The 13,981-nt window shown below is 48.7% G+C and overlaps 1 protein-coding gene across 1 annotated transcript; it reads right to left on the bottom strand.

Annotated features, from left to right (window-relative positions):
• Positions 1-5,311: 5,311 nt before the first annotated feature.
• On the bottom strand, positions 5,312-8,462 carry SOWAHA (sosondowah ankyrin repeat domain family member A). The gene is made up of 2 exons (XM_059483630.1): positions 8,214-8,462; positions 5,312-8,132 (listed from the first exon to the last, which is right to left on the bottom strand). The coding sequence occupies exons 1-2, from the start codon at positions 8,460-8,462 to the stop codon at positions 7,089-7,091; spliced, it is 1,293 nt and encodes a 430-aa protein (XP_059339613.1). The 3' UTR covers positions 5,312-7,088.
• Positions 8,463-13,981: the final 5,519 nt, after the last annotated feature.

Consider the following 13,981-nt stretch of genomic DNA (forward strand, 5'->3'; position numbering starts at 1 on the left):
AAGTGGGTATCAGTTTTGTTATTGATCATTTGTTAAAAATTTATTAGGACGGTAATGGTGAAAGTTCACCTGGACCTCAGCCATGTGCAGCATTCCTGGCACACCAGCATACTCAGTCATGGTAAGTGCCCCTTTCTGCTCCGGTCAGCTGTGGCCTCTGAAAGTACAGACTGAAGCCAAGAGCACATGCTCTTCAATCCTATTGCCTTTTGGTGAAAGTTTGGTATTCAGAGCACTGGTTACATCCCCATACCAACACATGGCAGCTTTTTCCCAACTTCAGCTCATGCAGTGTAGAAGGCAAGATGGCCAGAAACACAGAGCATCTTCATTTTACAGCACTGTGACCCCACACTGCTCCACAGAGTTTTTTCTGACCCTTTACCATCAAAAGACAAAATCAAGATTTGAACTCTCAATAGCAGTAACTGGAGCTCTTTTGGGGAAGCAGATCCACGGAGATTATGGAAATAAAACCCTGTGCAGTGCTTGTATATAATTGCTGCTCATACCATCACTCAGCAGCCTTCCACCTGTGACCTCTGCAGCAAGAACACTGAGTGACCTCTGCCCGGAGCCCTGGAAAGCCTCAGCTGCAAAGAGAGTTCGGCCCCTTGGCAACGCCCCCGAGCCGGGACACTTCTTGTGTAAACCAAGTCAGGTTGTGTGAGTGGGGGGAATGCAAGGAACGAAGAAGTTCCCCGGTACCTGAGCCTCCAAGGAGAGCGGGCAGGGAATCCCCGCCACCGCCCAGCCCTGGCTGCTGCCTGCCAGCCTGATCCTTTCCCAGGTAAGGCACAATGTGAGCCCAGCTCCATGGAGAATTGTAACCGGAGCCCTGCGGGGAGCTGTCTCCGTGAATTAATGGCAGCGGCAGCCGGGAGAGCGCAGCACAGCGGGGCTGAGGAGCAGGGACAGTGAAAGAGGCAGAACGCAAGCGCCTCTTGCGTGGGAGCTGTGGGATGCCAGGAGCCATCTCGGCATCTCGCTTGGCCACCCACACACCAGTGCCGAGGGGGACACTCTGCAATAGCTCTGAGAACAGCTCCTGTCGTGCTGGGCGAAGCAGGTGGGCCGGATTGTTGACTGAGAAGATGGCTGGTACTGCCCGAGGCAGATCATGAGCCTGCGGGAGCGGTAGTGCATGCTGCAGCAGTGCATCCTGCCTGGGAGCAGCAGCAGTGCATCCTGCCCGGCTGGGAGCAGCAGCAGTGCATCTGCCGGGCTGAGAGAAGCAGTGCATCCTGCCCAAGTGACAGCAGCAGTGCATCCTGCCCAAGTGACAGCAGCAGTGCATCCTGCCCGGCTGAGAGCAGTTCTGGCAGTGACTGAGACATGTTAAACACAGTCACTCCTTTAGAACTGCATTTAACATCCACTGCAATGTGTGGGAGTCACTGCTGGACCAGGAGCTGCTGTTTCAGCCTTTTGGGCACTAAATGGAAGGATTTTCATTATTTTGTTCTAAACCCCAGCCTCATTTTCTTCACTGGGGCGTTTTGCATATGGAGCTAATTAAAGAACAGAGAACTGCAGGAGTTCTCTGTTAGATAGATGTACTCTGCAAAAAGATCTGTTTTGTGCTTGTGAGAGCTGTGTTTAATAAGTAGAAGGATGTTCTCTCTGCTTTGACAATTCATGGCAACCATCTGAATAAATTTTTTAAAATAAACTCAGAGCAGCATTGCAAAGCTAATGTTCTGTGCCTGGAGGGAGCCCACATAGACATTAAAGAATAATCAGCCTGTAGGAATCATGCAACCTCTGGGGTTCACAAAAGGCTCTCAAGAAGCAGCACTTGAATTTCACTGCTAAATGAGAGAGGCATTAAAGGTTATCAGAGACTCTAAAATACCACATGAGCCTTGAAGCTGAGTCATCTCATAGATAAATCCACAGAGAGACAATGTGGGCTGCGCTGATAGTCTTTATTTAGAGAATAAGAGACATTTCTAAAAATGTGAATAAAGACCCAGAGGTCTTTGTAATGGGCTCAGCCCATGGTGGAAGAGTAAGAACATCCCAAACTACCTCAAAAGGGAACCACTTGTGAAACAATCTCTCCAGAGACCCCTGCCCTGTGACAGCTCCTGATGGCATGGCTGGTGCCTGCAGGACCCCCCTCTGGGTCTCAGCCCAGGGTCAGTGTCACCAATGTCACAGTGGCTGCTTGGAGAGGTCTGGTCTGCAGCTGATCACAGCCTGGAGTGAAGCTGCAGCTCTTTGTTGCAAAGGGGAGTGGTGGAAGAAAATACAACACAAAAATCATGGTGAGAAAGCCTGTCTGTATCACTGCAGCTTGTTATTGTCACCATACTGGTGAATCTTAGTGGTGGGACCGTCTGCCTCATGCAGGAACCTGTGGGTGAGGACACCAGGGAAGGCCTGGCACCCCAATAGCTCCCATCAAGGGCTTGTGTGTTTGGGTGTCAGGTTGTATTCAGTGGAAATTAACATTATTTGGTTTGTGTCAGCTGTGACTCCATGGTGCTTGCTGTGCTTCTCAGCTGGAGTCTCTCTTCTTGTCTGCAGGGTCTCAAGGGATGGGGATGGATGATTTTCCTCTTGGGAAACGGTAGTTTGGGTTTGGCTAAGAACTCATGCTTTCAGGTGAACAAAAGTAATGCCCTACCTGGGACAAGCATAGAGCAGAAGTTCTACCAATAAAATGAAAGCTGAACAGTGCCAGATAATTCTTATTGTGCACATCTCTATTTTCTCTTCACAGAAAGGGAAGATGTACTAAAGCTGTGCTAATTTTAACAGTATGGATCTATTTTGCATGGTTCCAGGTTACACACACAGTATAAAGGCTCAATGTGCTTAATGACTTGCTTTGTCTTATAAATTACTGAAATAAACCTTGAAGCTGGAATAGAAATATTCCTCATTAGGACACAGAGTTTTTGATCTGTGCTGTCCTGCTCTGCCCCTGCTGTCCCCCTTCAGCAAACAAACACCACACTGTTTGTGCCCGTGCTACAGGCTGGCCAAGTCCTGTTAACAACCTCTTAATTTGGGGAGTCCCACAATAGTACAAACAACTGGACAGGGCAAAAACTGCCAAGCTGCTATTTTATTCAGATTAATATGCAAATCAGGAGGCAAGTACATCCAGGGAATGTAGGTCATGGTGGAAACATGAAGAAAGGGAGCAAGAGATGAGCAATGGGCAATCAGGGGACTGTCCAGAAATGCTTCCTCTACCTCCAGCTGGTGGCTGCAGCTCCCATTGGTCTTTTGGAGTTACTGTGACTCTTCCACTGGACTGTGGGTTTGTGATGAAGCTGAAATCTCATTAAAACTCCTCTGCAGTGCAGGAATGGGGTTTCCTGGGTTTTCATAATCCATGTTTCTGTGCAGCACTCACAAGAGAATGGTGACAGCCAAAACTGTCTGTGAGCCTGACCACAACCACACTGTCTCACACTGCTCAAACAGCCACAGCCAAGAGGACAAAGTCTGTCCCTTTGTGCAGAATTGTGGTTTGGAGTTTGTTTGCAGAGCTCTTCAGAGCAGGTTTTCGAGCTGATATTCCTCAGAACACAATGTGCCAAGGAACAGACAAAGCAAGTTATCCTTAGCAGGCAGACTGAACCAGGGTCAGCAAACAGTGGCTTTCCTGATCCCTAGTGCTGCTGAACTAAAATCAGAGCTAGTTTTCATTTGTGTAGGCGCTCCACTGAATGCGCATTCACAGGGTGGGGGAACAACACTGCTCATGCTGCCCACAGGCCTAAAAACATTATCTTGATTTCAATTTGCATATCATTACTGACTGTGTACTTTAAAGAAGTGACCAAGGTGATTATCTACATTTTATAGCAGGAAAACTGAGACATGCTGAGAGGGCAGGCTAAAAACCAAGGCAAAATACCACCAAGCTGCTGAGTCCTGCCCCTGTGCCTGATCTGTGCCTTCCATCTCCAGCTTTCCCCACCACTCAGCCCTCTCCAGGGGGCAGGAGCAGAGCCAGGGAGGCCTCAGGTTTTTTGGTTTTTACCTTTCCTGCTCTTAGCTTTGATGGTGCCTTGGGCAGCTCCCAGCTCTGGGCTGGACCGGGGATTCAAAGGCTGCATGCCCAGCCTGTGGCACAGCCCCTGTCCCACTGTGCTGAGAGAACCCAGTTCTCCTCTCAGCTGTTCTTGTGAAAATATCCTGGATAAAGCTGTCATTCATTCAGGTGAAAATCCTACTGCCTTCAGCCAGACAGGTTTGGGCTTGAAAATGAGAATTAAGGAGAACCAGTCAAGCTGAGGGATTCATAGAACAGTCCTGCTTTAGCCTTTTGCAGGAAAACACTCTCGTGATCACTCATCACCCTGCAGTGTCCCTTCCCATGGTTTAAAGGGTGACATTGGAACCCAAAACACAGCCAGGCTGATGGACTGGTTTTACTCCAAACTGAAGGCACTACACATAGCTGTGAGATGACAGCAGTGTGTTCTCAGTACCTCTCAGTACTCATCTGCACCTGAAGTTATACTGCACTTCGTGTACTCATCCCAGCCTCCCTAAATACCATCTTTGCCTTCATCAGCTCAACCAGGAGGAGGAATGAGCTGAGTCACTGCACAAACTTGCTGGCAGAGCCTGGCCCAGCCTACCCCACCCACAGCACCTGGCCTTGTGAGCAGCTCTGTGACACCAGCCTCCTGCCAAGCCTGCAGCACTCCCTGGGAAATGCTGTTAGAGAGCTCTTGCTGCTGGCCATGTTCTACCACACCAGCTCATCGCTTCCATGCCTCTGAGGAAGGACTAATGCAGAATTTTCTTGGTGATACATGTTGTGTTGCAATGAAGTCTTATCTCAGGTGTGACTTTGATAAAACAATAGAGAAGCAATGAAACCTTCTCCCTACTTCCCCAGGGGTGAAATCACAGCCATGCTCTCCAGATTAGTCAGGTGGGGTTTTTAAACACAAAACACTCCATCCTTGAACCCTGCCTCTGGCTCATGCAGGCTTGACTCTAAATGACCACTAAAGTTCAGCAATGTTGTCTGAACAGGTGTCAAGCCTATACTCATAATTATTGAACAAACTTCTCATAAGGCCAAGCCAAACTGGAGTGTTTGCAATTCCCACAGAAACAGAACGCTTTCACCAGGCAGTGTCAGTGCCTCAGAGGTAACCTGAATGTACACACACACTTCTGTGGTTTCAGGGGAGAAAAAAACATGTTCTATGTCTGTACACTTGGAAAGACTCTTTAGAACAGAGCCCTGTTTTTCCCAGAACTCTGCAAGCTGGCAGAGTGCAGCACAAATCACAGCTTCAAAGGACCACGCTGGTCAATGGTTACCAACAGCTAGAGAGCAAATTGGATTTTATTTTTTTAAACCCTACTCCAGATATAGAAGTCATGAGGTGCTTGATCATTAACCTCTGCTTAACAACTTAATTAGTTCAATCCAGAAGCAGACCGGTGCAGAATAATCCAGCCTCCTCCCAGAACAGGTGCATCAGAGCTGGCTGCAACCTCTGATCACACCCCCAACGAAGGTCACCAACTCCAGGAACTTCAGGGAGAGTGTTCTGAAGGGAAGAGGGCAGTGCCTTCATCTTCAGTCCTGCAGCATTCCTTGTGGGTGTTTATGACAAGCCAATTAGAACCAATTACAAGTACTGGGTTTAATGCAAGGCAGAAAAAAACAAATATTCCTCAAGTCACTGACCTGGAAGGAAAGGCAAAGCATGCAAACTGGTGTTTCAGTGCAGAAACCCAAAGAGAGCCAGTGCAGCATTGCTCTCACCTTCAGCACCTCTCAATGATACAGGTTTTTATCACAGTTTTAGAGAAAACATGCTGGTTTTGCAGACTTGCTCCAGAAGTCAGACATTCTGTTCACAGCTCTGCCTCTTGGCATTAACTTTAACCAAGCAGTAATTAAAACAATAATAATCTCACTGCAAACCTAACATGCAGTTAGCATGCTTTTTGAGCTATGTGTAGTTCTATATATAGAACAATTATGTTTATCATTTAAAAGAAGAAGAGTTCATTTTAGGTCAATGATTCTGTTGAGATAAACACTGCTTCAAGAGGTCATGCAGAGGTTCTATCATGAAACACCTAACATTACATATAGCCCCATGTTTATAAATATTTATTGTAAATAGGTCAAAATGGGCCAAGTTTTAAACAATCAGACATACAAGCCTAACTTTGTTTCCAGTTGGCTACTCAGAAACTCTGACAGATCCAATTTCCAGGTTTTCAGTTCAATTTTTCACTATCAATAAGGTTCTTTATTCAGCTAAAGTTGATTGAACAACAGTGAAGTTTAAATGTTCACAGTATCATCCAGACGTGGTAAGTACCACCTGGTAAAAAAGTCCTTCAGGAAGAGAGAAAATCTTCAGCCACTAGCCAAGCTGTCAAACTGAGGTAGACAAGTCATGGTGACGTGAGTGATGAAGGTCAGGGTCTATCTTTTTAAGTAATTTATCTAATAAAATGCATCAGGCAACAATTGAGATTGTTATGTTAGTATTTCTGATGCGAAATACTGAGTGAGAAGCTCTCAAAGTGAGAAACTGTTTTGAAAAAGTATACCATTTTTGTAAATAGAAATATCCTTCTTCTACTACCAAAATAATCAGAAACATCATAGAAAACTATGCATCTTTCCTCTGTTCATTTAATCCCATTAGATAACAAGCCTTGTTAAAGTAGCCAGCTACCAGCTTGCTGTTCACAGTGTAAAATATGCAATCCTTCATCTTGCTTCTGCTCTCCAGCTGAAGAACACAGATCAAGAAGGCTGTACCTCAGGCATTTTGACCTGTCCACACACACATATACTGTTTCAGTTTTTTAACCATTAAGTATAAAGTTTGTGGTCTCCAGCAAGAGATTGGCATGATGGTACATACAGCATGGATAGCACCTTCTGGCAGCTCCCTTTCCACAGGCACCTGGGGCTGGGTTTCATGCTGTGGCCTTTGGATGTGGACCCTATCACTGATTCAGCTAAAAATCCAAAAAGACAGACACAGAGACAAAAATATCCAAACTGCTTCTGCAAGAGAAAGCTGAGACAGCAGCCGTGCTGTTAAACCATTTTGATCACAGTAAGGCAGAGGCTAGTGGCCAAAGAACAGCTCAGAAACGGGTCTGCGTTTCACGACAACCTCTTCCTCCTCCTCTGCTACCTCAGAGAGTGAGGAATACGAAGGGAAGCCCCCTCTGATCTTTGGCTTCCTCCTCGGGCCCGTAGTGGCAGTCAGAAGCTTGTTTAAAGTTGAGGGCCTCCTCAAACCTTTGGTGAGATCATAGAAAGCCATGTCATCGGATATGACTCCCAGGAAAGTGCTCGTGGAGCTCAAGATTGAAGCCGCAAGCTTTGTAGATTTCTTGATGGGCACGGAGTGTTCCGTGTTTTGGGAAAGGCTGGGGTCCCCCAGCAAACGTCTAATTGTAAGGGATGTCCCTTCCTTTAGGTACTGGTGCGGCTTCTTCCCACTGTAGTCCCTCAGGTCAATCTTGGCATGGTAGCTGTAGACGAGCATGTTGATGATCTTCTCCTGGCCGTGAATGGCAGCCAGGTGCAGCGCCGTGTAGCCACCATGCGACCTGGCATCCACATTGACACGGGCGCCGCCCTTCTCGGCCGCTCGGATGATGTTGGTCACCATGTCGCAGTTGCCGTTCTTGGCGGCCCAGTGCAGGGCGGTGAAGCCGGAGATGAAGTCCCTGCGAGCCGCCAGGCTGGCGTCGCCCAGCAGCAGCCCGTGGAGCTGCTGCGTCCACTGCCCGTCGGCCGCCAGCACCAGCCACTGGTGCTCCGCCTGCTCCAGGGGCACCACGGTCTCCTCGCTGGCCCGGTGGTTCTTGGGCCCCCTCCGCAGCCCCGGCGAGCGGGACCCGGCCTCCTCGTCCAGCGGCGGCGGGGACAGCGGGCTGGCGGCCGGCTCGGGCGGCCCCGGGGCGGCGGGGGTCGGCACGCAGCGCACGGGCAGCATGCAGGGCTTGGGCGGCGGCTCCCGCCGGGCCCCCGCCGCGCCCCCGGGCAGGGGCACCCCGCCGCCGCCGCCCTGGAACAGGCCCCGCAGCTCGGCCACGGCCCGCGGCCCCGGCGGCTCCTCGGGGGGCGTCCCGGCGGGGTCCGGCTCGGGGACGGGAACCGGCTCGGGGACGGGAACCGGCTCGGGGACGGGAACCGGCTCGGGGATGGCAACGGGAACAGGGGCGCCGGCATCGCCCCCCGCCGGCGGGGCAGCGCGGAACTGCCGCTTCAGCACCACGAACTTGACGCCGTCGGTCTCCTTCACGATGGCCACGGCGTTCACCGCCGCCTTGAAGCGCTCCCGCCGCGCCGCCCGCCCCTCCGCCTCCCCGGCCCCGGCGGCCTCCAGCAGCGGCCGGAAGGCGCTCACCAGCTCGGTGTTGCGCACCCGCCCGCCGCGCTCCCTCAGGAAGCCCATCACTGCCTCCTCGCTGATGTCGAGCTCCTCCATCCCGCCGCCACAGGTGGTGGTGGCGGAGCCGCCTCCGCTCCCGCCGCCTCCGCGCGGTTCGGATGCCGGGAGCCCGCGGGGGTGGCCGGACTGGCGGGCCGGCGGCACCTGCTGCGGGCAGCGCGTCCCGCGGCCGCTCCCACGGAGGTGCTCCGGCTCCCGCCCCGCCCCGCACACCGAGCGCAGCGCCCCGGGCCCGGCCCGCCCCGCCCGCGGGGCGGCGCTGCCGGGAGAGCCCGGCCCGGCCCTGCCCGGCCCGGCGGTGGGAGCGGCGGCGCTGCCGGGAGAGCCCGGCCCGGCCCGGCCCGGCCCGGCGGTGGGAGCGGCGGCGCCGCGCGGGGCCACGGGCGGGCGGCGGCGGATGCGCTCCGAGAGTCGGTGCGGGCACGAGGGCATCGAAGGCTCCTCGGGCACGACGAACGCTTCATCCATTTACTCGTCTTCCAGCTTCCTAAAACGATTTGTTGTTGTTGTTGTTGTTTGGGGGTTTTTGTTTGGTTGCTTTTGGGGTTTTTTTCAGTAGCAAATAGGTGGAGCAGCATTGGGTAGAAATCACTCTGCAGAGTTTGGTCTCCATCCCTAGAATAGCCTCAGGTGTTCTGTTGGGACATTGAGGACATTGAGCTCCTGCTGGGCAAGAGGCTGATGCCTCAAAATTAGCCAGAAGATGGGTGGATGGCTCAGTCTTTTGAAATATACTCACCTCTATGTGATACTATATGTTATCATATATACATACATAATCATATTATCTGTGTCTTTTACCTATATTGCATCTAAAATGTAGACCTATGTGTCTTTTTAAACAATTAAAGATTTACAGTATGGCTGCATCTGTTCATGTCCACCAGGAGAAGAGAGAGCTTCTCTTTTTATAGAGAAGCTGCCTCTGCCTCTTATCAATTACTTGTGCCTAAGCATTTAACATTACTGTTCTCTGTTCTACAGGAGAAAAGAAATCCCAGAAAAATGCTTTTCTCCAGGCAAGGTAGGAGGACTGAGGACCTCTTGGAGGGATGTTCAGCCTGCAAAATTGTTTCTCCTCTGAATGCTGCAGTTAAGATCACTAAATTGGTGCCTGAACAGTTTGTCTAGGAGAAGAGCAGGAGCAACTGAGAACAGAATGAACAGTCAGTGTGGTTTGAAGACAAATAAAAGTAACTGTATGAGGATGGGTAAGAAAATGCAAATAGATCTGGAGTTGTTTTCAGTGTGAGAACTTAATAAAATGGAATATCCTTTTATGACCAAGTGACTGCCTAGTAGGGAAGTCTGTGCATGTAGTCTGCCTGGACTTCAGCAAAGCCTTCAATACTGTCTCCCACAGCGTTCTCCTGGAGATGCTGGCAGCCCATGGCTTGGAGCCCACTCTTCTCTAAAAGGTTAAAACTGCCAGGATGGCTGAGCCCAGAGAGTGGTGGTGAGTGGTGCCACATTCAGCGATGATTGGTCGCTAGTGGGGCTCCCCAGGGCTCAGCATTGGGCCCAGTCCTGTTTAAGATCTTTATTAATTATCTGGACGAGGGGCTGGAGAGCACCCTGAGTAAGGTCACAGGTGACACCAAGCTGGGTGGGAGTGTTCATCTGCTGGAGGGTTAGAATGCTCTGCAGAGGGATCTGGACAGGCTGGATCAATGGGCTGAGGCAGGTGCCCAGCACTGGTGAGGCCACACCTCGAGTGCTGTGTTCAGTTCTGGGCCCCTCAATTCAGGAAAGAGTTTGAGCTGCTGGAGATTTTTAGCCTGGGAAGACCTTATCACTCTACAGCTACCTGCAAATAGGCTGTACAAAGGTGGGGTTTGGCCATTTCCCCGAGGTAACCATGACAGGACAAGAGGAAATGGGTCAAGCTGCACCAGGGGAGGTTGAGATTGTGCATCAGAAGGAATTCCTTTACAGCAAAATTTCAAACTCTGGAATGGTCTGCCCAGGGAGGTGGTGGGTGGCCATCCCTGAAGTGTTCAAGGAATGACTGGACACAGCACTTAGTGCTATGGTTTAGTAGACAAGGTGGTGTTTAGTCAAAGACTGGACTTGGTGATCTTGGAGGTCTTTTCCAACTTAATGATTCTCTGATCAATCTGTGTCAAAGTCTCTATTTTGAAGGCAATGTGAGGTGTGCCCTCCTTGCTGATGCTGACTTCCCTTCTGCCTCTTTCTTACCTTTACTGAGGATAGAAGGGCCTTTTCCCACAGATGGCATTTGGCATTCTTTCCCCTTCTCTCTCCATCTTTGTGCAAATGTCTGTAAAACTATTTCATGTTTTGCTAACGAGCTGGCACTGAACCAGCTCCTCAAAATAATTTTGCTGCTCTAATGCTCTTTCACATAATAATAGTGTGCAATCTTGTATTAGTTCTGTGTTTTTATGAGAATTGCACACCTCCCATTACTGCCTTTTCACATGGCCTGAACAGCAGCCTTGCCCTTGCTGAGGCAGCCACTTGAGCAGTGCTCTGCAATGCTCTATAGCTCATGGCATTGCCTGCCCTATGTAGAGAGCTAAAAATGACCCTGCATCCAAATACTAATTGCTGTGCCTTGTTTTCACTGTTTAGATCCTTACCAGAATCCCTTGCAGGCATAAGAAAATCTCAGCAGTCTGTGATTTTTGCATTGCAAACTTTCAGCTGTACCCTGGGATTATAGTTCATATCTGCAAATGAGAGCGAGGAGGAGGGAAAATGATTCAGAAGAACAGGCACTTATAAAAAACATTTTATGTTACAAATGTTAAAGGGAGAAGTTGCTCCAGTTGCTGAATTGGCTCAAGCACGGGGGTGGGGGAGAGAGGAGAATCTCAGGCTCACTGCAGTCTGTCCCTGTGTGCACAGCATCACACCCCTGCCTCCCTGTATCCTTTGAGACCCACAAGGCTGCTGTCACATCCCACCTGTGTTATCCCCAGCCAGAACCATTCCTGCAGAGGGATCTCCCTGCACCAGCCTCCCAGGACACCTCACTGCTCCACAGCCACACAGCCAAGCCTCTCTGAGCACTTGCAATGGGTCAAGGTCCAAAAAAAGGGGAGTTACTGAGGCTGTTCCCTCTGCAGATCCTGGCAATCCCCATTGCTGCAAAGCAGAAGAACACATAGCCAGGAGGTCTCAGAAGAGGAGACAGGATGTTTGCACATGCACCTGGTGCCAAGCAAGTCTGAACTGGCTGCTCTGGTTTAACACAATGACCTCATTGCCCAGGTAATGCCTCCAGCCACCTCTTCCACATATAGTCTCTTCATGGGCAACCCATGGAATGTGGTTGTGCTCCTTTTCACAATCTCAGTGGGTTTTAGTAACCTAGCACATTAACACATTTTTAGTAACCTAACACATTAACGTGGTTGTCCTCCTATTCACAATTTGTCAGTGGGTTTTAGTAACCTAACACATTAACCTCCTATATTATTTGTAATAAAGAAGAAAATAACACTTCTGGCTAATCACCCATACCAGTTCTGACCACAAACATCCTGTTTGCCAGTCTTTCTCTTTATCTGTTGATGCCTTTTGGTTGCCCACCATTAAGGATGGTGGTTCCAGAACACCAGCTCCCAGTGAGCTCCTTTTAGTCTGCTGAGTGCTGGTCACACCGATCACATTGTGGAGCAGAAATTAAACCCTTTGAATGAATTTTATTAATATAGATAATAAAGTCCTGGAACATTATGGGTGTTATATTCATCAGTCATCCAAAATTTCCAGCCTTAAAAAAACATGAGAAGTTTTGCCTCTTTCTGTGTCACCAAAAACCTACAAAGCAAGTATTTCTTGTTGGGCTATTTACAGAACACTGTGGGCTGCTTCGTAGGAGATCTCAAGCCAACTGTCTTGATATTTTTCATTATTGCCTGAGACAAAAACAATATACATGAGCCCATGATTAGATTAATTTACTACTACTTTTTTAAACACAAATATTGCAGTATGTTATTCCTGCATCATAGGCTGTAGGGAGCTGGCCTCTATAACCATGTGACTGATGAGAGTTAGTTACCTTTCCTGGAAGAAGTATCCTCAAATTATTACTATTATTATTATTATTATTATTGTTATTGTTATTGTTATTGTTATTGTTATTGTTATTGTTATTGTTATTGTTATTGTTATTGTTATTGTTATTGTTATTGTTATTATGGTGAAGTAAACTGCACAGTGAGCCTGGGAGCTTTTCCCACCCCATCAGAGGAGGAAGGTGAAGGTTTTATCACTGCAATTATCCACACCACACAAAACCAGGAAATAAAGTGGGAGATCAAGCACAGTATCTAGTCAAAGCAAAGAAGTTTCTACTGCCCAAAACCGAAGCAAATGGTCCCCTAGGTCTCACTCTTTCCCACATGATATTCTCAGAGCCACAGGGAAGGTGAGATGCCAGGCTGGAAGCAAAAGGGGAAGAAAAGGGAATGTGAAGGATAGTCCCAGTCGGGATGCTGCTGGTTTGTAGAAAGGCAAAGCTTAGCTGCTAATGACTACAGATGGGACTTTTACCTCAAGGAAAACTTATTTTCCTCCAAAATAAATCAGGATTCCCAGAATAAATAGGATGACAAAGCCAATGATTTCCTACTTTTCTTGTTAATATATTCATGTGAAACAAAGAGGGCACATTGTGCGGGAAAATAGCTGTTTCTTTGTTCCATGGAGAAATGCAGTAACCTTCCACAGATAAACAATTGAGCAAAAGTCTGTGAAGGGGGAGGGGGGAAGGAAGGCGGGGGGGGGGAAGGGGAGTGGAGATTATTTACAGATAAAAGGCATTTTCTTATAAATGAGAAGGATTCAGCTCTAACTCAAGGACCTCAGTAACCAGTTCAGATGTTTCTTAACAGCAGCCATTCAAACACAGTTTTCTGTGTATCTCAGACTCTGTATTTATTAAATACTACTTGTTCTCACAGATGAGGCAAGAATTCATCCCAAGCATCCTCTGGTTTTCAGATGATGCCTGTGAACTTGATGGGATTTTAGCAGGATAATGCAAACCTGTGTGAGGTTCAGTGTGGTAAAAGAATCATCAGCTCACAGAATTATTTGGGTTGGAAGGGACCTTAAGGCTCCAGCCATGAGCAGGGACACCTTCCACTATCCCAGGTTGTTCCAAGGTCCATCCAGCCTGGCCTTGAGCACTTCCAGGGGTGGGGCAGCCACAGCTTCTCTGGACAGCCTGTGCCAGGGCCTCACACCCTAATGGGGAGGAGTTTTCTTCTAACAGTTAATCTAAATCTGCCCTCTGCTGCACTTTAGCATTAGGTGGCAGGGAAATTTTGGGTCTCTTTCTGTAAAGAAATGAATTTACAGCTCCTATTGATGTCCAGCTTAGAAAGATAGCACTTCTGTAGAAATACCTTATAAGCTCCATATATTGTCAATCTAACCAATGAAAGTTTATAAAGTGCTTGGTGGTGTTGATGCTAAAAGAATAGCTATAAACCATTTGATTTCTAGTAATCCTTAGGACACGTAGTGAAAAATGTACAGTCATCCAAAAGCTGCTTTGTCTGGCCTGTGTTGAAAAC

This window comes from Ammospiza nelsoni, chromosome 16 (assembly GCF_027579445.1).
Source record: "Ammospiza nelsoni isolate bAmmNel1 chromosome 16, bAmmNel1.pri, whole genome shotgun sequence".
Taxonomy (NCBI): Eukaryota; Metazoa; Chordata; class Aves; order Passeriformes; family Passerellidae; genus Ammospiza; species Ammospiza nelsoni.